Here is a 24,704-nt window from a genome sequence, read left to right as displayed (position 1 = left end):
AATGCTTTAAAATCTTTTCTTTTTGGAAAGCACCGGCCCGTATGTCCTTCCGCTCTATTTTTTTAGTTTTAACTCTTCAAACTCCATAGAAACATCTCATCCCTCTTTGAGGCACTTTTTATTACCACCCCACAATGTATTCCCAGAATCCCAACAGCCTGCAGGGACGCCACACTGTGTCAAAACAGCAGTGGACAGACTCCTGCCCAGCTGGTACACTTTCACCAGGCCTAGCCAACTGGGCCCCATTCAGAGCTCCACCAGCAGGACTGTGCAGGGCTCAAGACAGGACAGGATTTGTCCCTAGAGTCTCTCTCTCAGCCCCGTGGAAGACTTTTCCTTCCTTTACTCCAACCTTGGATTCTCTGATACTCCCCATCTGCACCCAGTCATCAGACCACAAGGCACAGACCCCCAAGGATCTCATCATGCTCTTTCTGAAGCTAGGAGGCAGTCAGAAGAGCAGCCTAATTTGGTTGCGGGCTCCAGTCTGGCAGCGCTTGAAAGCCATACACACAATTTACCATGTCTGTTTGCAGGGTCCTGGTGCCACCTAGTGCCAGAGCCCAGACTTTCCATGGAAAGTATCCTAACCCTCCCAGTCAGACTGATACCTGGGCAGCTTTGACACCACAGGGGTTTCCAACAGGGCTAATTCTCTAATGGCAAGCATCTAGGTATCAGCAATAAGTAACCAGCCTTCCTGGAAAGGGGCCTGTTGAGAACCCTTCTGAAAACCATCAGTCTCCCTTTCCTTAGTTTGGCTGGGCAACGATGTGGAAGTGCGGGTGCAGTGCCAATACCGGCTCCCTCTCTTTGCCAGGAACTTGTAGGATGTCCCTGTTCTGGTTCCCTGCAGTTCTGCCATGGTCCAGATGTGCTTGGGTGGATTTACTTCCACCTGACATGTGGATCTCATCACCTCAGTGGGTACATCCACACATATGCTTTACTGCAGAGTTGACTAATTAGCTCCCCAGTGAAACATCAGTCTACACATGTTCCCCTATTAGGGTGCAGTAACTTAATTAACTCCACTGCAGGATAGCACTTTTTGAGACAAGTACTGTCCTATGGCGGAGTTATTTAATGTGCTGAAATGCATATGTAGACTGTGACCATGGCTGGCTGGGGCACAAGGCTGCTACAGTGCATGGGCTACCTGCTGGTTAGCTCTGCACTGTAGCCCCCCTGAACCCCTTTGTAGCATGCTGAGCCAAGGTGGAGCAGCTCCAGGCTGGCAGGCTGACCCCCCGAGGCTCTCTGGCAGCTGGGGCTGCACCACCCCTGCTTAATATGCTGTGGTCCTGGATGCAAGTATAAACACTATGCCCGGGAGCAATAAACTCCAGCACAAACTGTGTGTTTATTGCTACGTGCTAACTGCACGTGTAGATGCACCCAGTCTCCCAGAGCAGCTGGCATTATCTGGGCTCCTTCATTCAAAGAGGGAAAGTTAGTCAACACTCTGCAGGGAGCTCCCTGATGCATCAGGTCATCCTTCAGGTACAGCATGCGGGGCTGGTCACTAGAGGATTTTCTTGTATAAAGGTGTAGCAGCTTCACGGGCAAGAAGAAATTTAGGTGAAGAGGTGAGGAGGAGGAAAGAGGCATCTGAAGAATCTCCAAGCACTTTCTAAACAGGGCTGCAGCCCCTCTTTCAGCCCGCATGGCTGGACCAGGCACGTCCAGCCCCTCCAGTACTTTCAAGAGACGGGTCCTGATACAGCAAGCAGAGTTTTGGGCATCAAAAAGCTAGAAGACATGCAGGAGGCAGAAACTCTCTTGCCTTCTAAGCCAGCCGCCTCAGGAAGCAGTGCAGGTGCTGCAGTACCCTCGCTGCTCTGCATGGGGACTGTTACTGCAGGACACTTTAAATGGAAATTTCACAAGCTACAGCTCCACCTCTTGGAAGAGAGCAAGACCCTGCCTGGGGCAAGTGATGAAGATGCTCAGGATATGTGCGGAAACCCAATTCTGATTCCAACTATTTGCACTCCCCTCCCCTGATCTCCATGCCAGGAAGCTGCTTCCATCTGTAATTACAATGCTGCAGACAAATTACACATCTCCAGAATAATGAATCTGAACTGCAATGCTTTGGGTGCACGTCTCGTAATCCTGAAAGCCTGAACGTATCCACACTGCTTCCCTTTCCACCTCCTGCAGTGCCAGCTCTGCACTTAAGCAGAGCAGCAATTACTGCTGATAAACTTAGCCTCTGCACCAGGGCAATTTATAAAGCCTAGGGATTGCATTGAGCACAGTTCAGTGCCTGCATCACAAGCGCTGCTTACCGCAAGGTGCAGTCATTTGGTACCTGCAGCTTCCACGACTGTGCCAACAGAGTGGGAATGTGGTTAGTGATTTGCTGAAATAGAGGGCTACTCTTTGCGTGAAGCTGGCACATACAGGATGGTAGCACAGTCCAACCAGGACTCTGATTGGGGCTCTTTCGCTGCTGCAGTAGTCCAGGCTGTTTGATCAGAGCTGAACATGAGCATTCAGTAACATCCCTTGCATTTTACCCCTGAGAATCTCAAAGAACGTTGCAGGCATTGAATCAAACAAGTCTTACATTATGCCTGTGAGGTAGGTAAGGATTATTAACCCCGCTGTCTAGAGGGGGAAACTGAGGCACACAGCAGTGAAGTAATCTGCCCAAGGTCAAAAATAGATTCAGTGGCAGAGTCAGGAATGCAACATTAGTCTCTTGGCTCCTTCTCCCAAGCTCTGAACACTGAGCTGCACCACCTCTACAGCTCACAGGTTGGAGATGTTACAGCCAACGGGTCTTTACCCAGCCTTAAAGAGACCCTTGGGGGTAGGAGCCATTATTGTAAATGGGTTAAGTGCAGGCACAGCGTTAGGAAGTCTGAGATCTGACAGCCATGGGAGAAGTGAGGGGGAGGATGTACCAAGAGGAGATCATCCAAGCAGAGCTTCGTAATCCATGTACCAGACCAGCTGGCCAGAGCTGGGCCTGACTCCTGAAATGGGCCATTTCTTGGGCTCATTCCCCACTCTACTGAGCAGGGTTATGATTTCATGCTTGCCCCTTCCCAGGATCAGGATGAACACCTGCCTAGCTTTGTTGATGAAGGGCAGGCTGAGGCTCATCCTCTGGTGGGGTTTGATGGGGCTCTCTGTCAGCACCACTGCTTGGTCCCCTCCAAGGCCACTGGATGAACGGGGGAAGAGGGAAGCCGTGTGCCCATCGGCACCCACTCCGAGCAGTACGAGATCGAAGCTGGCATTGGTCACTAGCGCCGCAATCTCTTCAGCATACAGCTCTGGCCCCTGGTCCTCCTCCACACAGAGCCGCCGGTTCAGGCGCACTGGCATGGGATGGAGATTGAAGTAGGGCACCCTGACATGCTTTAGAAGGTGGTCGTGCAAGCTGCAGAAGTTGGACTCGGGGTCGGTGAGTGGCACACAGCGCTCATCCACCAGCCACAAGTGAGTGCGTTTCCATGGGAAGCCGTAGTGGTGCTTTGCTAACCGCTGGAACAGGACCACAGGGCTCGAGCCGCCCGACACAGCGAGGTGGAATTTGCCAGAGCGTGCCACAGCCCGAGCAGCCACTGCCTCCAAGTCCGACGCCAGCTGGGAAACCAGCTCCTCTGGCCAGGCCGAGACTAGCGAGCTGTTCCGAAACTTGGTCTGAATGGTTTGGTAGTCATCTGGAGTTTGCTTGCTGGTATGTAGAAATTCAGCTGGCTCTGCCAGTGTAAAGGAGAGCTCCTGGCCCAGCATTTCAAAGTCTAGGAGATGCTGGTTCTCCCTTCCCCCTGGGTATAGTCGCGGGGCCTGATGAGAGATACTGTCCAGCAGTGGGGTCCAGAACTCCCAGGAAGCCAAGAGGTTCTCAGTGGTAATGAAGAAATCCTTTCTGGCATGGTAGATGCTGGAGATGAGCATGGCATAGGCATCTCTCTCCTTCACGGGGCTGTACACATAGTAATCAGACAGTGGCTGTCCAAAGAGATGCAGCTGAGGACGGTCCGTCACTTCCCTCCAGCTGCCTTCTGGCATGACAGGCCTGAAGAGGTTCCGGCTAACCAGCACAGCAGGGGAGTTCAGCTCCCCATGCCCGATGTAGAAGATGATCTGTTTGGCTTTGCACTGGCTACGCTCTGCATCTCTCAGGGCTTCGCTCTGGGTGCAGTAGGCACGGTTCTTGAAGAGGACCCGAATGTAGCCTACCCGCTCATCCAGAGCTTTCCCTGAGGTGAGGATGAAGGGAACTCCTTCCCAGCGCAGGCTGTCCATGTGAATCAGAACACCTGAAATGACATGGGCGTCTCAGCTACAGACTGATGCCTGGGGCCCAAAGTTCAGGGTAAGCGTACTCAACGGGACAGAGTATGGCTGCCCACCATTCTCTTTGCCCGGGTCACATAAACCCTAGCAAACATCGCCTTCCCAACACCTTGCCTTGCTTTCTCCGAACTATCCAACCCAGCTTTATCAATCATGTAGCTACCACTTAGGAAACTCACTTCTGCAGACCAGCTGGGATGCATCTTTTAGCCAAGTTTAAACATTCAGTAAACTTATTATGGCTAGAGACAGCTTTGAACCGAGACCCACCAGCCACAGAGAAACCCACAGTCCTTATCCTTCAGATGCATGGGACATCTCACTCATCTGCAAAGAAGTGAGACAGGTAACAAACCACTGTAGAATTCACCATCAAAAATATTTCATAGGCATTAATAGTAATAATGCCAGCCAGCTCATATATGGCACTTCTTATCAGGGGATCTCTTAGTTAACCTGCCTGCACTGCTCTCTGTGAGATGGGACAGTATTAGATTGTTAGGGCTCTTGGGTATTACTGTGACGGGAGCCCTAGGAATGCAAAGGGCAGGTCTTGTCCCCTTGTTACAGAAGTGGAAACAGACCCTGAGTGATGGATGGAACTTCAGAGCTCATCTCCCATTCCACCACCCGCATCCTTCACTTGCAGCACATGTGCAAAATTTTAGGTGATGCTTAAAGGTAACTTCTGCTGTAGCCTGTGTCATGAACCAGCAGACTTAGCAAGAGTGAAAAGGCTTAAGTAATGCTTGACTAGATGACAGGCAAAGAGCTTGGATCACTAAACTAAAGTCAGAGGGATGAATTCAGCAAGCTAGTTGATTAGTATGGAGCAAAAGTGACCAGCCTGGGGCTGCCCCCACCTGCAAAGGTTGGTGTCATGCTGAAATAGTTTTGGGCCTTCTGCAATTCCTCCTGCACCTGGCTGGTGTAGGCTTGATACTGCCCAATCACAGCACTGGTCTTTTCCAGCCCTTGCAGTGACTTGAAGGTCTGCAGCTTGTGCTGAAGAACATCTTCGGTGCTGCTGATGTTGGCTGGCAGCTCCATGGCGAGGTACATCATGACCTCAGTCAGGTGGTTCTGAAGGACGTCACGGATGACTCCGTACTGCTCATAAAAGCTGGCACGGCCTGTGTGTGAAGAAGAAGCATGATACTAAGCCAGGAAAATAGCTCCTTGTGCAAACTCTCTCTGCATTGGGACAAGCAGCTTGAATGTTTGTGCCACAAGGGTAAAGAGAAATAACAACGGAGAACCTTTCCACACCAAAAGGAGGCCTTGCTGCCAGCCTCTAAGGGCAGATCAATAACTCGCGCCAGCCCACCAATCTGCTCCAGCCACTACAGAAAGGCTTCCTAGCAGAAGCTGCTGCAGGTGATAAAGGACTCACAGGGGAGCTGCTGCCCTCAACAGAGCAGAAGCAGGAACATCCTTCTGGAGGGAGAAATGAGAGCCTGGGGCTGGGGTAGGAGCAGAGTGTCAGAGAGGTGGGGACACATCCCATCTTTCCTTGGGTGCTAGGGCAGTGTGAGGCCACCTTTAGTCACCAGTCTCACCAAGTGCTTCCTGAGGCCAAGAGCAGGGAGCTTTCACTTCACTGGGTTGGCAGAGCAGCTCTGCGTTTCCTGAAGCCTTGGTCCAGCACCCATGATTGACATCTGGCCCAGAGCTGGGCAAAGGAGCCAGCGGAGACCAGACTGTGGAGTGCAGGGTATCTGCTTCATGGTACCAATACTGCCAACGAATCAAGGGGCCAGATATAGAGGCCAGCAGGAGCCACAATGTCTGCTGCTGTGGGTATCCACCTGAAAGCCTGAATAGAAAAGGGCCAAATGCCCAGTCACTCTGAGCAATTCTGCAGTAGTGGAAGAGGCCACTAGAACATTAAACTGGGATCCTGCGAAGGGGGCTCTTCTGCTCACTGCTTGGGGCAGCAAAACTCCACTGTGCTGCCTGCAGCCCTGGCTGTGTGCCTACCCCATGCCCTGGGGGACAGGAGAGATCAACTTCAGTGCATAAAGCCCTCTGTTTTCTCCCCACCCCTGGCTGGCTTCTTACTGGGCTGGGAGAAAGAAGACAGACACTTTCCTATTAAAACAGTTTATTCAAACCAGAGCCTTCTGTCAGCTGGTCTGTAGCAGGCTGAGCCCTGCAGACTGCATCAGTGCTGTGGGCTTCCCCTATTGATACATTCATCTCCCTCACTCTAATCTAAAGGCACATTCATTAATGTAATCAATGCTGCAGACTCTCTGGGAGCCAAGCTGCTAACGGCAGACGCACAGAGAAAGAGTCATACAATGAAAAATGACCGAATGTGTGCAGTGTCGGCGGGGGGATGGGGGAGAAGGAAAGACAGGACAAGGTACAGGCAGCACTGCTCTCCCTCTCCTATGAAGGGGCCTGGCTCAGATATGAGCTGCCAAGCCCAGGACTACTCAAGGCTTTTAAAGAATTGCATTAATTAGCATTGTGGGGGGCAGGGTGGGGATGAAGGTGCAGTCCTGATGTTGCAGAAATGAGGGGACCTGGCATCCCAGGAAGTGCTGTGGGTGGCAGCGCAGCCTGGAGTGCTTTATGCTCAGCACTGCAGAGAGTATGCTGCAGCACTGCAGAGAGGGATTGCAGCCGTGTCCTTCAGCAGGAGACCCACACCAGCAGCACCAGGCTCTGCAAGGCTTTTTCCAGAAAGGGAGAGAGCACATGTGCCTAGATGGGTGCACAGTATCAGCCAAGCTCCAGCAGCCTCCCTCCAGAGAACAAATGCTTCCAACTCTGGTTTTAGTACAAGGGGGCAGCCAGCCGGAGGGGAAAGCAAAGGCACAGAGTTACAATGGGAAGCTAGGCTCAGCAAATGGCCATGCAGGCAGGCCCTAAGGCCACAGAACCTTTGGCATGGCTGCAGAGTCACCACAAAATTAAACCTTTTCCAGTCCATTCACAGCAGGGTCTGGGGTCTTTTGGCTCTAAATAGGCATCTGAAACACAGCCAAGCCTTGCTGCCAGAGGGCAAGGCAGCATGCAGGTTCCCTACTCTCAGCTGAGCTCTGGATGGGACTGTCCGATTCCCAGCCACGCATATTCAAAGCCTGATGGCTTCCTACCCCAGGAGATCAAACCACTCTCTTCCCTGCTATTCCCAGCAGGGAGGGGGATCAGCCATGACCGGCAACCAACTAAAGTCTCCTATGTGCCAATGGCATCACTCAGACACCTGCCTGGCCTCTTTCGTTTGCATTTGTAGGCTGCAGTCACAGGAGTCACTCTCATGCAGATATATGCTAATATCTCTCTGCTCTTGATGAATTCTCCAGTGTTAGCTCAGCCAATTGCTGCAGTCCTGGCTCACTGACCTTTAGCATCCACAGTCTCTTTCAAGACAATCTCCACTCTTTCCACATGATGCCGGTTCCAAATTGGGTCCAGAAACTGTCGGTTCTGGTCTCGGAAAGGCAAGATATGGGCTACAGCCTGTAGAGGGGAAAAAACACATTAAGGTATCAATACAAATTCAAATCCACTAGCATTTCTACAATACCCCCCATGCCATAGCACTAACATGCAGCGACTCTGAGGCAGAGGCAGCACATGCCTGTTCCAAGCAGCATGGGAAGGGAAATCTTCACATGAACATATGGGAATGTCTGATGCTTGTGGAAAGTATGATGGGGTCTTCAGCGCCTGTCCAGAGCAAACGTGAAAGGTCTCCCCAAACAAAGCAAACATTTTGAGGTTTCACCTGCAAGATGTATGCAAACTGCAAGACACTCAGTTTGTCTCCATCAGAAGGACAAAGGGCTGAGTCAGACCCTGCTGGGACTCTAACGTATGGTTCCAGGGAGCTGAGATGCATCAAATCAGATGCTTACACCGCTAAGCCATCTGCTCTCACTTGGAGAAAAAAGAAATCTAAGCTCTAGCAAAGAAGCTCTCCTTGCAGCCAGACATGCACCTTTGTGACTGGGAGCAGGACGCAGCACTATGGACAGGACAGGCTACTTCCAAACCAGGATGTCACACCGCACTCAGGCAAGGACAAGGTGTCCTCAGTGTGCTCTCTCTGGGGCCACACAGCTGCCCAGTCACTATGACATACAGCACTGTCCTGAAAGCCCTGTGCTCAGGGGGAGGGAGAGAGACTTTCACAGTATCCATCATGGCTATGAAAACTGATGCCTTATCAGCAGGCTGACTAAGGCAGGTAGAAGCTGGAAGGACGTCATCTGAGACTTCTGGCCGCCTGACCCAAGAGAGTGAAACCAAGGCTCAGGAGCCGCAGTAAAGTGTCTGTGCAGCTCTACAGTCATCAGGGGCTTATGGGATCCAGCTTCTATTCCTGGCTCTGCCACTTACAGGCCAGGTGACCTCAGGCAAGTCATTTTGCCTCTCACTGTTGTGACATGAATACTGAGCCGATGCCAGTTACCTCCCTAGGGAAAGGTGCTTCCTGCAATCACAAGCCCTGTAAGGAAATAAGATGAACGAAAACCCAGGGACACAGAGTCACATCAAGCCAACCGCCAGTTCCTGCATGTGGCCCAGCCATTCCCAGACAAGCTGTCTCTGTGCTAAAGCTGCAGGTGTGGGTGTACGTAGCATTGCAGATGCATTAGGGACCACGTGGAGTTCCTTGGGACCCCCTGGGAAGTGACTGGGATAGAGAGGGCAAGGCCAGAAAAATCGAGCCCTGCAACTCTGTGCTGATTCCCCGAGGTGCTGCATCCATACTGCAGGCAGGCAGCCCTCAGATCTGAATGGTTCCTGGACAGGCCAACCCCCTCAGCTCCCCTTCCCACCCTCACCCCGACCCCAATCTCTTGACAGCACATTTACAATTTAGAGGATGGGGCTAGGGGACAGTAGGCCACCAGAAGTGCAGTCCACTCTTGGGGTCTTACCAGAAAGAGCCAAGGACAGCCAAAGGGAAACCTCTCCACTGGCTGCTGAGCTCCAGGTCACTGAGGCAGGGTGAGTTGATACAATCTCCCTATGCCACACACCACCTGCCTTCCCCATCAGCACAGCTGGCCCTGCACCTATGGAGGAACTGGTATTTTCCCAGCTAAATCTGACAATGCTGAATGTGGCCAGCACAGCTGTGTGGAGGTGTGGTTCAGGGGAGAGCAAACACAGGTTGTGCCTCCCAGCCAAAATTACCTGGGGCTGGGGAACAGAGGAACAGTGATAAGTGAACCAAATGATCAATCTGTCTCCTGCTCTCCCCCTTGCCCCACACCCTTTCTTCCCCCACTGCAGGGTTCTGTTCCCTGCTTTTCCAACCTTGCTCCCTCCATGGTCCCTTGCTGCAGTCATGCAGAGGCATGAGCCCCTGAAAAACCAGGTCCCTGCTGCAGTCACACATGCAGAGAAACCAGCCCTTGAAAAACCAGCTGACCATTAAATAAAGAAGTGACTCCACCTTGTATCAAATAAAAAGACCCCCCCAGAACCCCGCTCTAACAGGCTGATCTGTTCTGTAATGAGGGGGCTGTGGTCCAAGAGGGGCAGGGTTTCCTTATTCAGCGAAATCAAAGCCCTGACCTTGGCTGCAAGACCAGATGGATTGTGCCTCTGTCTCTCATGCAGCACCCCCGACACACGTATAGCCACCTCCTCAAGAGGGGGAGAGAGAAAGGCCTGACTATCGCTTTGGTGTAAAAAGGGTCTGCCTCTTGCCTGCCCCACTGAAGCCTGGGACAGCAGCCTCCTGCAAGGGGAGAGGAACAGCTGGTCACTGCAAGGTCGAGCAGCTTCTGCTGGGACTAGCAGGCTGGATTCGCTCCCTTCAGCAGACAGGCTTCATCATGCTCTGCCTGGGATCAGGAGGAAAGACAGATGCCCTTAGAGACCAGAGGGAGGCAGCTGGGTCGAGGTACACAGTGATACTGATAGAAAAATTCAAGGTACTTCATAGAGAGGAGACTGTTCAGCCTCTGAACCCCACCCCCAAGCAGAGACTACCCAGGGGTGCAGAAACCAAGGCACAGGGCAAATAAGTGACCAAAACCTGGGAAGCAGACCTGGGAAGTAAATCCAGGAGGCCTGGGAACTGAATCCAATCCCGGCCCCAAGCCAACTTGCTTCCCTTTCAGTAGGCAAAGTACACTCCAGTTTGGACAAAGACTAGGAACTAAGGGTGAGATTACACAGTACAATGAAACCCTGTTAAGAGCACTTAAAATTTGAATGATCACACATTGGGCCTTTGTACACACCACAAAATTGGCCTTTAAAGTGGCTTAAATGCCCTTTTGCACCACTTTAATGGCATTACTGTTTGCATGCTCAGTGGTATGTTCCACTTTAAATGACTTTGTTACGTTGCAAGGTAAAACACCTCTGAGGTTTGCTACCTAACAAAGTGCAACAGTGCACAGGGTGCTGGAAGCCAACATACTCAGGGCTTGGTGGGCCCCATGCAGGTCAGGGGTTGTGGGACACAGAGGCAGCCCGTGCAGGCAGGTTCCACTGAAAAAAAAAACCCCCCAAAAAAAGCAGTAAGCCTAATCCTTTTTTGTCCCCCCTCCCCGGAGCCTGCCTGCCAGCCTGCCTGAGCTGCACAAGGGCCTGGTGCTTCCCTCCGCAGCTGCAGCACCCCCCCCGGGACCGCCTGAGTCAGGTGCAAGTGGGAAGGTGCCACCTGGGGGGGAGCTCTGCGCAGCTCAGGGATCACTTGGTCTACTGGCAGCTTGCCCTGCCCCCCCCCACTGCTGAAGAGGCAGGTAAGGATTGGGCCCCCACCCTTGTGTACACACCATGGGGGTTCAGTTCAGTTTAATTCTCCCTAAATTTAAGTGGTATTTTTAAAAATCCACCATTTAAATTTAGGGAGAACCTAATCAAATTAAACCCCTGTGGCATGTACAAGCAGCCAGCAAGGCTTGTGAACTAGTGTTAAATGCCCTCTAGGCATCTTAGAGTCAAGCAGCACTTATGCGGGGGGGGGGAAGAGGTGTTCACCTGACCCTGGATCTGGGTGTGTGTGGGGGGAGGGCTGCAGGAAGCAGGCACCCCCCTACCCCCATGACCACTACCATCGCTGCTGTCAGGCTGGTTGCACTGCTGTCAGGCTGACTACAGTGACAGGGCAGCAATTGCTGGACGCAGGAGGTGGAAGGAGGATCTGGGGGCTGATGGGGGGCAGCAGGCCAATTCAGGGAGTAGATTCAAGCAGCATGGGGGTCCCTCCCCACTCTCCCTAGCCTACAGTGTGGCTAGAGAGCCAGTGAGCAGGACAGGCATGGAACAGACCACCTCTAACCTTGCCCCTGCTCGCCAGCCCTCTAGCAATGAGTCTGAACAGTGCTCATTAGAGAGGGTATTAACCCCAAATGTATGACTGATCACTAGCACTCATTAACCTTAAACACAGATTAACATTCCTTAGTATTATCACCTGGTAGCTCTAACATGTAATCACATCCTAAGAGTAGGAGGCCCATAAATGGTTCCGAATCCCTTAGTGGAAGAGAGAAGGGAAACAGAAAAATCTGCTTGAGCGTCATGCCTTCCGGTTGACATGGGCTGGGACTGGAGGAGTAACACAGGCCTCAATAATTGCTCCAGCAAGTTAAGAGACCTGCTTGTGGGGTGATGGTTAGTGTACCTGGCAACCCAGAGCAACCACCACATGGAAGGCTGAAGTGTAGATACTGACCAGCTGGGTGACTGAGTGCTTCACATTTCCTCACCTGTTTGCCAAGGTAGTGATCCACCCGGTACATCTCCTCTTCTTTGAAGAAGTTCCTCAGCTCTGCAGCCAGCTGCTGGGCTGACTCAAGGTCATGACCAAAGGGTTTCTCCAGTACCACACGCAGCCAGGCTCCTGGACGTGGCCTGCAGCTGCTGTTAACGTGGCCAGCAATTTCAGCATAGGCAAATGGTGGTACTGAGAAGTAGAAGATCCTGCCAGCTTCCTCCAGCTCCTCCTGCTCGAGAAGCTTCTCAATCTCCCTGTTCAGGACAGTGTAGTTCTCTGCAGTTCTCAGCTGGTAGTACTGGCTCAGCTTTAGGAACTGGTCCTTCAGCACAGCGCACCTGGTGGGGTGTTCATCTGGAGGACATGCCAGATTCTTCAGCACCTCAAACATCATCTTCTGTCCTGGCTCGGGTGCCGTCAGTGCAGCCCCATGGAAGGTGAAGCTGTGGCCATTGCTCACTTCATCCCGGTAGAGCTGGAACAGCCCCTGCCACAAGTATTTCTTGGCCAGGTCTCCCGTAGCACCCAGCAAGACCACGGAGATGTGGCCTCGGGACTCATTAGCTGAAGCTGGCAGGGCTCTCAAGAGGAAGATGACACAGAGAACTGTCCTCAGCATCCTTGGGGTGCAGGCAAGGCTCTGGTAAAGCTGGAGGTTTGGAGAAGAGAAAGGAAATACATCAGGCCTCGGTGCTGCAGCATATGAAACCACAAGGCAACCTCAAGCAACCGATCTTGCACAAGAGCGGGAACTTTCACCTGGATCCTTCACTTAACACCCTCACTCCTACAGTTACACAGCAAAGGCAGATCAGCTGTACTTTTGGACAAAGTCATTGCAGGGCAATAAACATTTGCTGTAGGCAGGAGTGATCTCTGCTTTGCCGAGTCAGCCCTAGTTGCCTGATAAGGAAAGACCTTAATCAAAAAGAGGATGGAGAGAATCCGGGAAGTGGCATAAACAAGGTGGCTTCTGTCACCATGGGAAGGGCCAGCTTCTGCTGGTGGATGCAGGCAGGGGACCAACACCTGTAACATGATCAACAGTGTAAGGCTGGCTACACAGAAGTGTGAAGCTGCATAGGTGCAGTACAGCATTGCTGCTTTACCCCTGGTTTACAGCTAGTCTTCGATTACTGCCAAACACTCCTAGTATTAAGGTAAGGCCCAGAGACTCCATCAGATTATTCCCTATCATGTCAAGAGGAGCAAGCATGAAGCAGAAAACAGCACTGGCATCAAATGCCTTACAGTCGCATGGGTGCAGGTTGTACCCGTGCTGGTCTAAGGAGATAGGCAGACAAGGTTCTTTGGGCAGAGCACAGACCACCTGCAGATGCTTCCTCTCCCTGACGAAGGATAACTGTACCCGAAAGCTTGCAAAGAATTTTTCCAACTATTTCAGTTGGCCTAATAAAAGGTATCAGATTTCCCGAAAGAACCTTGTCTTACAGTTGCATAAGCATTCCCCCTACGAGCCAGGTTATCAAAGGGGTCAATGGCTTTGGGCTCTGGAACCGAAGTCCTTTCTCATGCAGATTTCAGGCTCTGCTATGAATGAACATGTGTGTCCATGCAAGCAGGATGCCGCTCGCAACAGCTTCCTGCTCAGGGCTCTTCTGCTGGCCTGTTATTCCATTCTGGCATCACTTCATGTCAATATTGTCAAAGCATTTTCAGAGACGGGCACTGCAACTAGCAATTCCAGTTCTCTGGCTGTTTGCGTTGCATCTGTAATGCACAGCAAGTTTATGGCTCGTGTATCTACATTCCAGAAAAGGGCTTGGAACCAGGTTCTAACAAATTGAAATGGACTGCGCGAGGCAGGGAGCATTTGGCAACAACCCTGTCTAGCTATGGGACCAGCTCTCATGCCATTAGCATGGGCAGCAATGGCACCATGTACTGCACCTATACATCTCTAAGGACCCTGCCTGCCTGCAGAACTGGCACCCAGTAAAAAATGAGGCACACACAGTGCACTGCCTGGAAAAAAAGCCCCAACATATCTTCTTTTAGTCTTTCTTGCTCTTGTATTCCCTAATCCAAAATCCAAGTTGTCTTCAGATGGAGGAGGCGCTTTGTTCTTTGTGCACAGGAACCCAGGAGGGCTAATGCAGAATGACAAGTTATGAAAACAGCACAAGGTTTATGCACAATAGTTTATTCATAAGCTATTGCATCAGTTGTTATCTCGCTCCGCTCACCTAGTTTCCTAGGACTGTACACTCTTGGAGTGCAGCCACAATGACAGCCCAGCTAAGATTATCAAGGGCTTTCACTGGCATTTCAAACTTCGTCCTTGTCTGCACTAGAGTCATGCCTTTTAATGATACTAGAATAGGAAGCAGTACAATCTTCAGAGTATGGATGCAGTTCTTCTGGTACTGAGGTACTTTACACACATACAGCTATTTCTGTACAAGAAGGAGAATGAGCAATACCAAATATAAGGCATCTTTGTGCTAGTACAATTGTGTCTACAGTAGGGTTTCCACTGTACATGCATGCAAAATAACACACACACAACCTTTCCTGACATAGTTACAGCAACTTAAAACCGTATACCAGGTTTTAGTGAGAAACACGGGACTGGAAGGAACCTTCTAGGTCAAGTCTAAAGCCCTGTGATCACAGACCACCATGTCATGAAGAGTCTCAATAAAAGAGCAAATTTATTTTCCACCATTACATTTTTCTTGTTTCATGATTTCCCTCATAGAGGTCAGGGAAAGAAGCCCAGTCTATTTTACTTTCTGGCTCTCAAATAAGCCCCACAGCCTAGCTTCCTTGCACAGCAAGGACAGGTTTTAGTTTTAATCAAAAAGCCCCCAAGCCATACAAAGCACCTCCTTCTTCCCAACCCTGCCAAAACTGCTGAGATTAAAATAAAAAAAAAAGGATGGCGCCATTTCCACTCTCACTGGGGCTGGAAAGAACCCCCCCTTCTTGAGAAGCCAAGTGTACATTTGAAGTCATTTGAGCTATTTGTGGAGAGCCTTCCTCCAGCCCATCTGATTTATCCTCTTGCAAGAGGAAACATTCGCTCTCCACAAACACAATAAATGGGCCAAAAGAAAGGCTGCACTTCTGAAGACTAGGCACTGCCCCTCCAAAGCATGGACCTTCCAGTCTATTTTTTAAGCCTGTTTACTCTGGTATCAGCAGCTCCAACACTTCCCATTCAGGCCACTGCAGGAGCAAATGAAAGGCTTGGCCCTGCCATGATCCTTGCATGAAAAGGGAACAGTTTGCAATTAGGATCTTTCTCTTCCCTGCCCATAGCCTCATTTAATGTTGCCAACTTCCCTTGAGCCCACATCCTGCTGTCTATTCTCCGCTAGTCCACTCCAACCACTCTCAAAGCATCAGCAGAATGGGGTGCCAATCAGGGGAGCACACTGTGCTCTCTCTGGCTCATGCATGCCGTTACTTGGCCCCGGCTATGGGTGTCGGGGGGGGGGGAAGTAGTGTCCGACTGCTAGATTGACTGCTCTGTGCTGAATGCAGATCATCCTGGGCTAGGCTTGCTGTTCAAACCACGTTCTGCTGCGCCTGTTGTGAATCAGGAGTATTTTCACAGTGCAGGTAAAGCTACCTCCGAAGGAGTTCAAGTGGGCAGGCCTGCAGCTGAGGGGAGGAACAGAGCAAGGCAGAGCTTGTAGAATAAATGCTCAGGGGAAAAATAAATTCCCAAACCTCCCCCAGCTGCTGACACCCAGCTGGAGCTTGGCAGCTTGCTGGAATGCATTAAGCAGTGCCAATACAGCACAAGTCAGAGCTGGATCCTGGAGAAGTAAATGGGGCAGAGCTGGACGCACTTTGTAGAGAGAGACAGAGAGAGGAATCAAGGGTTTCCACGGCCTCCCAGAATCCCTTACCAGCTGCAGCAAGTGTCTCCCTCCATCGCAGGCTGTAGTGCCCCAACCCAGTTATACCCACATCTGTGCTCAAAGGAGCAAAGGTCCTTCTCTTTCTCCCCCACAAGCCCAACTTGAAATCTTTCTCTTTTTTTGGAGTGAAAGGCCTGGACTCTCATCCACTGAACTGCTGTGAGTGGAACAAGTCCCACCTTCTGAGTCCAATTTTCTTCCTAGATGGGTCAGGGAAAAGACCTCTTCTTTTCCACACTCAGCTCTCCCTAAATCACTATAAAAACTACAAGGAACTCTGCAGAACCCCTGCTTGTTGCATCCTGAATAAACCCGATTGAAACCCACCTAGCAGACTCACCTGAGTAACACGACAGCTCCGCAGAGACTAACTCAGCTGGAAGTTGCTTCTTCGAGGACCCCCCTGACAACACAGACTTTTCTTCTCCTGTAGCCAGAGACAGAGTATACAACCCACACAGAGGTCCAGCAAACACTCTGGATCAAAGATTAGACAAACAGGAGGCAGTTTTAGTAATAAGCCAACTCACCACTTTCTGGTAAAGGGGAGGGAAGCAAGGCAGAACCTCCTCTTCCCAGCACAGAAAAAAGGTAATTTTCAAGTGCTTCACATTCAGGCCAGCCAAAATTGCTAGGAAATGTTTGCTGACAAGGAGGGCCAGAGAGATTTTTTTTTTCTTTGCATGCAGATTTTTGATCTTGTGTTTCAGAGAGAGGGAGGGAAGCAGAAAAAAGCCAGAAGCCAACTGCTTGTTTCCAAGACAGCGGCTGGAGTGTGAAACATTGGCACATAAGCAAATTCACCTCTGAGAACTCTCTCTAAAAAGTCCTTCTGCTTTGTCAAGGTCCTAGAGACTTAACTGTTTGACAGTGATCACCGACCCATTATAGAGATTTAAAGAAGAGGACAGCTCAAGGTCTGTATCAGTTACAGAAACAGGTTAGAAGAATGTAAGGCGTGATCTCGCTGTGCATCTGAGTGCCACTCAAGTGTAAGTGTCCAGGTTAAGAGAGATGAGGCTGTGCTTAAAATCCTGGATTAGGTCTCCACAGATCAGGAGTTTAGTGTCTGCTCTGACCTAGAGCAAATCATTTAGATTTAGCTTTGCCTATGCATAGTTCCAATATCAATTTAACTCTCTTAGTTAAGAGTAAGTTTTTTCTACCAAACAGTTATATCTGTGCAGTCCCCAAGGTACACTATGCAATACAATGTGCAATGCAATATGGCATAACTATGCCTTTACAAGTCCATGCTTTGGCAATCCTAGCCAAGCCAAAGTGGTTCAACTCATGGGCTTAGACAGGGCGGTCATCCTTCTATGCCTCAGTTTCTTTTCAGCAAAACTGGAATAAGAAGAAAACCCATTCCCCCTCTTTTTGCCTATGTTGTGTATTTAAGTGTGTCAGCTATCCTGCAGCCGGGTACAACATTTGCACAAAGGGAGCCTGATTGTGACACAAGTTTTGGGGTGCTGTTGTAATGCTATTTCATGAGTACAATGAATGCCAGCATGCTTCATCCCTTGCTCAGGCTGAGCAGCAGGGCTTTCAGGTCTGAGAGATCAGTTCAGAAACAGCTGCTCTAAGAATTTTTAAATGCAGGGAAGAACTTCAGACCTCTGAATGCAGCTGATGAATGTCACCCAATACCCAAGCGCCAATTAGAGGCAATTATAACCTGACCTGCCTTGACATTTAGCAAGTGGAAGTAGGAGATAGCCTCAGCATTTACCACAGAGCATATTACTCTCTTAAGAAAAGTCCAAGCTGAATTTTTTCTCTCCTGAGAGGTCCCAGAAGATGCATCTTAGCCCATAAATCTGCCTCATATCATCTCTTCCTAGCTATCCATTGTTACATATTCCTCCATCCCTCTTTCCTATTTTACTTTGTAACTTTTGTGCATTCACTTAAGTAACTCAGCAAATAGCACTGACAGCCATACAAGGTCAACAGTGTGGTACCTAATCACCTTGTCTAATGTATTCACACCAGTATCTATTTCCTTCCTTCCCATATAATATAGACAATGCAGGTAGGGGACCACAGAGAACTTCAAGTTTATTTAGACAGGGTGTAACTGAAATGCAGCCACCTCTGGGGTCTAGGGTTGCGGACACCTGGAACACAGCATGTTCCCCAGCTAAACAGGGCCAGGAAAGGATTTACCGGCAAACCCCACAGCCCTTATTTACAAAACAGGATTTTTAATGACCTCATGAAATATTTCCATATAATAGGCCATGGAACATTACCTATTCCAAGGATTTGGAACCTGTGATGCTGGTATGGATGTCTACCTCACTAAGCTCACCCTTCTGAAGCTTTGTCTGTATGGGCCAACTTGTCCCAGTGTCATTAAAATCACTTGAAGTCAACTTAGTAACATCACTGCAAACCACTACTACAGATCCACTTAAACCAGTTTAAATCATACCAGCTTCATTTAGTTTAGCAAGTTTGCTGAACTGCTATGAGCAGGCTTTCCCCCAAGGTAAGTCTGCCTACATTAAAGGTTTATACTGGTGTACTAAATTGATTGTTACCTTGGTGCAAAACACCCAGGCATGGACCAAGCCTGTTTTACAGCTGCTATTTGTTGAACTGGACTTTAAAAATATAGATAAGAAAAGCCAGCTGGGCTTCTCTCACCCAAGAATACCACAGAGAGAGGAATCTTAGAGCTCACCGAGGTTAGAAAGCTGCAACAGTTCAGCCTAATAAACCTGGTCAAAATCTGGTTTACTTAAATCAGCACAAGCCCCTGCATCTCCACTCTTGTTCCAGGTCAAGTGCAGAGTAATATAGGCCAGGAAGGGGTCTTGCAAGCGATCTAATCCAGTCCTCTTCATTGCCCAAAGAAACCCAAAAAATCAACCACCCCAGCCTCTCACATACTTCGGCCATGGGCACCTTCTGAAAACAAAACCAAAAATACCCCATAGCAGGCCACAGGTAAGCAGCACAGGAGACAAGTGTACTTCCAATGTCCAACCACAGTGGCAGCATAGAAGTTATTAGGCTAATGTATAGTCACCAAATCCTCTGGCTATGGTAGGGGGAAAAAAAACAACACACCTCATGCTATGGGGGAAGGCAAACACTCCTGCACTCCTTGCCACTGTCCTGGGGGAAAAAGCTTTCCTGACCCCAAAGCTGGTGACTGGCATGAACCCATTTACAAGACAGAGACCCTCTTGCCAGGTACCAGAGAGGTTTCTAAGTGCTGGCAGAAGCACCAATGCACCCCAGCCAACACTCTTCCCTTTAGGGGCCACTGGCCACTACTGTGGACAATAACCAATGCTTCAGAGGAAGCTGAACAAAAAACCCACCATCCAATCATGAAGGGGAAAAAACTCTTCCCTGGCCCTGACACAAAACCAGATACCGCCCACACAGAGTGAGAGTCATCTTTCAACCCCAATACAGGGCTGCAAACACTTGAGTCCACATACCATGATTACAGATCCAAGAACACCTGTGTCCTGGGATAATATTCCTTCCAGGAGCTTGTTAAAGGGAGCTTGGTTTGATTTACAAAGGCAAGTTTCCAAAAAGTAACAAAACAAATCAACTCCTTGAGAGGGTCATGAGACAGCTGCACTACACCACAATCTCCCCACAATAACACACACCCTGACAGCTGCAGGACTGATGGATTTTGCATCAGGGCCTTACAGCTGGTCTTCCCAGTAGGTCCACTGTGGCACCCCACTGGCAGTAATGCTACACCTGTGTCCAGGATTCCCGCCCCCAGTTGCACGTGTGGAGCTTCAGATTCAGATCACTTGCAAACAGAAGCCAGCTACTGAGTCAAGGACTTTCTCACCCTGGATGCCATTGCTCCCAGGCTCTCATGGGGCTAGATGAGTGGCACAGAGCTGGTCCATGAGCCAAATCAGGCCCACAGATCCCTTCCCCTTTCCCAACATACAGGATCCACCAGCTGATCCAGCTGCTCTGGGACCTGTGCTGTGTGTGGCGCAGATTCCTGAACAGCCAGAATGGACGCTGTGTGTGGCATAGTCCAGCCAGAGCAGCAGCATTGGTGCACATGGCAACCACATCAGCACCTGTGGGCCTGCTCCAGCAAGTTTGGACCCCCAGTGCATGCAGCACCTGTGAGCAGCATGTGGATCGTGGATCCCAGACCAGTTGGAGTAGACACTGTGTGTGGCACACATCCCACAGCCAGCACAGTGTGTGGCAGTCCTGCCAGGGCAGCCAGTGCATACACTCCAGGCTGACCACATGCAGCATCCGTTCTGGCTACTATGAGATCCATACTGTGTGGGTCCCAGACTGGGTGGAGCAGTTGTCTGATCAGGTATGCTGCAGGTGGGAAACAGGGGAGGTCTGTAGGCTGGATCCAGCCCATGTTTGACAGTCCTGGGCTAAATATTCTCCCACGCTTGTCTTCCTCCCTTGAGTATCCTATTGGGCTGCTAGTGTACACACAAAGACAGGTAGTTAACTACGTTAATCCTGTCAGGCAGAGAGCAGAGTAGCTTTGCACCCAATAGACAGAGAAGGAAAGTACAGCATGACAGTTATAAGGGGATCTTTGCAATCTGGACCCCAAGGGAAGGAGTGTTTTTCCACGCAGCACCTAGCACAGTGGGGTTCTGGTCCACGAGTCGCACTTCTAAGCATGACAGTAATGCAAGTAATAAAACAACAATAATGGATCTCTGCCAGAACAAAAGACAGATTTGTCTTGCACTGGGGCCGTGCCGAGCAGAGAAATCATGCCCTCTACATTTCTAAGAAAAGCAGTCATTTGAACAAAACAGCACTTTGTCTTTGTAGCTCTTGTCGCAACTGGACAGACCTCAGTCCCCCACACTGTAGGGATGAAAACATAATTAATGTAGAGCAGTGGTTTTAACATTTTTTTCATTTGCAGACCCCTAAAACATTTTGAACAGAGGTGTGGATCCCTTTGGAAGTTCTGAATGGAGATGTGGCCCCCCTGAATTGTACATGTGCGTATTCACATACTTCTGACTGACCAGTCATCTTTCACAGACCCCTGAGACATACAGGCAACCCCTCCTCAGCACTGTTTTGCTTAGCGCTATTTCACTATAACGCTCATTTTAAATTGATACCCGACTGCATTTTAGTGCTCAGCACGTTTCGCTATAACGCGCCCGGTCGCCATCTGGGGGCATTAAAAACACTTGTGGTCACCTGCTTGGGTCATCCAACACTTTCGGTTTCGCTTAACGCTCATTTTGCTTAACGCTCGGTTTTCCAGGAACCAATTATGAGCGCTAAGCGGGGGTTACCTGCAGTCTACAGACTCCCAAGGGTCTGCAGCAGGGGTGGGTAAAATGCGGCCCCTAAAAAACTTAGAAAATTAATATTTATTTGCCCCTGGCTGCCTGTTGTGCGGCCCTCTGGCTTGCCAAAACTCAGCAAGCGGCCCTCCGCCCGAAATAACTGGTCTACAGAGCACAGGTTGCACCCCGCATGGTGAATTAGTGTCCGGTGCCCGCTCTGGCTCCACGGCACGACGCGCCCGGCCCAGTGCTGCAAGGCCGCACGTCGATCAGCCGCGGCAGGAAGTGCCTGCCCCTGGGCCTGAGCATCAGAAGCAAGCCTGGGCAACGATGAGCTCTGCCTGATCCTTCCTAACACCTGTTGTGACCAAGCCAGGAGCCTGACCCCGGCGGCCAGGCACGGAGGGGTAGGAGAATAGCGAGGGGACCCCGGGGACGGATGCCACTAACCCAGGCCGCATGGGATGCTCGTGGCCTGCCTTGCATCCCACTGCCCGAGCGGCAGGACGGGGGCAGAGGGGGGGCGACCCGGGGGGCAATCCCCGGGCAGAGCATCTCCCGCTGCCGCTGCAAGCATGACGCACTCACCTCCCCGCCCCGGGCCCGGCGGCTGCACGCAGGAAACCGGCCCGCCAGAGGTGACGGAACCGGAAGTGCTCCCTCCTGCCCCGCCCCGCGCACACGGAAGTAAACCCCGCGCCGTAGGGGGGGCCGGGGAGGTGGCGGTTTGTGGGAGTTGTTCGCCTCGGGGTTTTTGCAAGCTGGCGGTGCACGCGTTAGGGGGCTCCAAAGTGTTGCAACAGATTGGGGTTTGCAAGGAAGCGGCTTTATTTGCGTTTCAGCACTCGGCTATTTATCTAATCCCGCCAGGCAAGAGGAAAAACTGCGGTGGGTTCATATTTACCCGAGTACCTGCAGCGACTCTCCGGCGGGATCGTCCCCGTCCAAGCCAGACTTCCTCACGGTGAGGGCGGCCAAAGTCTGGGGCGGGCTGCCAAGGGACGTGGTGCTCCTCCCACCCTGGGGACCTTCACTGGACGAGTGCCCAGCCGGAGTCCTCTGACCCCAGTGCGCTTTCCTGCCCGGGGCAGGGGTCGGACTCGATGGTCTGTTGAGGTCCCTCGCACCTATGAAAACTGTCCTGCAGCTTCTGTCATCCACACTCAACGCAAGACTGCTGTCAGCCCTGGCACGACATAGACCCGACACCTGAATCTGGCAGGGGGAAAGCAGGGCAACCCCAGCAGCCAACATCCTGCTTCTGTGAAATGTTGTCAGTATATAACCAAGAGGTCCAAGACAGAGGGCCCACGCTGCAGAGGCAGGCAAAACCCACAGAGTTCAGACCAATCTGATGGTGGGGTAAAAGTCCTTCTTGACCCCAAATGTGGTGATCGGTTTGACCCCGAGTGGAGGGGCAAGACCCGCTAGCCAGGGATCTCCACTTTTGGTCCCAGCAGGACTGGCACAGCTCAGTCAAAATCCCCAATCTTGGAGAATGGATCATGATGATGAGCCATGAAGTCAACTGACCCCTCAGCACTGCCCGAGTAGAAATGCTGCTGCCATCGTCAGGCAGCTGGTTTTAAACTTTGGTGGAGCAGAAATCCAAGGGGTGTGCAAGGGCACCAGAGCAGTGGTTCTCAACCTGTTTTGTAGCAGGACCCATTTCTGAACATCGATGGCCAGCCCTGACCCACTGCCCCTCACTGGTCCCAGGGCCCAATGTGCTGCCCCCCACCTCCAGGCCTCAGCCCCCAGTGTACGGGCAGGGGGTGGGTGTGTGGGGTAGGGGATGGCCCAAAGTACCCCCTTGCAAACTGGAACTCTGCCAGTCTGCAAGGGAAAAGCCATGTTTTTCCCTCTTAAAGGAGAATCCATTTTTAAAGCTTGTTCATGGCCCTTTCATATATTCTTGCCACCCAGTTTTGAGTCATGACCCATGGTCTGAGAAACACTGCACCAGAGCACTTCCCTTGCTCCTGCCACAGTCCAGCTAGGTCTGTGCTGATCTCTGTACATTCCCCAAGTCCAGTGAGTTCCCTCCTTAGGGGATGGATTTTTCTTTCCTCCCTGTCTGTCTGTGCTTTGCATAACCAGCTGCTGTCTGCCTGGTCTGGGCTGGTTCTCAGGACTCCTAGGAGCAGCCTGATATTTCTCAGAGGCCCATTGCTAGCATATTGCTCTGAGTCCCAGTGCCAGGGTCCGGTGAGGTGCTTGTCACATGATGACATTGTGATTCCACCTGGCCACCTCTGCACACCAACCAGTGCTGCAGGGGCACAGGATCCTGCATTATGCTGGTGGCAGTGTTGAGGGCAGACTTTGTGATGCAGCAGGAAATGTCAGGCTAGTGCTCACCCCTGGTTTGTCCCATCATATAAACTCCAGCACACAGTAACCGTCACAACCCAAGGCTTTGGGGTCTCCAGCTTTGACCTCCTAAGGGGGCTCTGCTGCCCAGTCACTGGGTAGGGCATCAGGGCCTTGTGAGCAGCACCATACCTAGACTCCTGGCAGCCCCAGGTGAACTTTTAGTATTGGGCCCCCCTTTGCCAGAGATAATGATAATAATAATTATTATTTTCACCATTTTCGGGTCTCCTTTCTGTCCAGCCATCCAGTTTGCCCATGCCTGTGTCCAGCCCTGCCTGTGAGTGGGTGACTTGCAGCAACTCCCCATCAAGCAGCCTGTACAAACATGCGCATGTTACTAAAATGTACTGTAACAAATCCAGGGGCAGCTGGGACCTCACAAATGTCACTGCTTCACACAGCACAGCTGCTCAGAACTGCCAGGAACCAGCAGGGATGGGACGCTGTTCCTAAAAGCAAAGTCCCTTGCAGAATATCCACACAGCCCTATACCACTGAGCTCAGGACACACAGCTGAGCCCTTCTAATTCAGTCCAGCAAAGGGAAGTCAGCCTGAAGAATGGATAGCCAACACTAACACTGTGCTTTTCATTGCATGACCTATTGTTACCAAAGTGGGTACATAGTATTAAACCTGTTTTCCAGTCACCCAGTGACAGAGCAGAGAACAAGAGCTCTTCTCATGCCTATCCCAGTGCTCACATCACTACACACTACTGTAGTGTACTGTAATTGCAGCAGGTTTCTTGAGGCATGTTATTTGCCTCCATTTTTCAGTTCTCTGGCTTTCCCACAGACAGCTTGACCCTCTTTTCATGAAATCCTTTAGGGCATCTTAAGAGGAGGCAGAGCATGGAGCATCTGAGTAAAAAGGTGCAGGGAGTTTTTCAGTGTCTTCCATGGCAGGCCTAACTTTTACTGCAGAGAGCACAGGTCCCAGCAGCAAATGCTCCATCCTGCATGTTGGCACCTCTCCTCCTCTGCAGGATGCACTTCTGTACTCGGGCAGGGGAAAGGATGCTGTGGTCGCCTGTTTTACATTAGACATGGCTGTCAGATTCCTAGCATGCTGCTGCTAATGCAGCCCAGCACTGGGGAATGGAAGAACGCTGCCAGTGG

The 24,704-nt window shown here is 50.9% G+C and overlaps 1 protein-coding gene across 4 annotated transcripts; it reads right to left on the bottom strand.

The window, feature by feature from the left end:
• Positions 1–1,291: 1,291 nt before the first annotated feature.
• Positions 1,292–20,778, bottom strand: H6PD (hexose-6-phosphate dehydrogenase/glucose 1-dehydrogenase). 4 transcript variants are annotated; one of them, XM_019541637.1, is made up of 6 exons: positions 20,721–20,778; positions 16,259–16,393; positions 12,018–12,674; positions 7,680–7,797; positions 5,187–5,456; positions 1,292–4,286 (listed from the first exon to the last, which is right to left on the bottom strand). In XM_019541637.1, the coding sequence occupies exons 3-6, from the start codon at positions 12,642–12,644 to the stop codon at positions 2,929–2,931; spliced, it is 2,373 nt and encodes a 790-aa protein (XP_019397182.1). In that variant the 5' UTR covers positions 12,645–12,674; positions 16,259–16,393; positions 20,721–20,778; the 3' UTR covers positions 1,292–2,928. The 4 variants fall into 4 exon arrangements, with proteins under 4 accessions (XP_019397182.1, XP_019397183.1, XP_019397184.1 ...); XM_019541638.1 differs by having other exon boundaries at positions 16,259–16,345; positions 20,716–20,772; XM_019541639.1 differs by lacking the exon at positions 20,721–20,778 and adding an exon at positions 16,449–17,151 and having other exon boundaries at positions 16,259–16,345.
• Between the last annotated feature and the right edge of the window lie 3,926 nt (positions 20,779–24,704).

This window comes from Crocodylus porosus, unplaced genomic scaffold (assembly GCF_001723895.1).
Source record: "Crocodylus porosus isolate Cpor-Errol unplaced genomic scaffold, CroPor_comp1, whole genome shotgun sequence".
NCBI lineage: Eukaryota > Metazoa > Chordata > Crocodylia > Crocodylidae > Crocodylus > Crocodylus porosus.
Note: the sequence above shows the minus strand (reverse complement) of the source record. Positions and strands in the feature narration are given on the sequence as shown.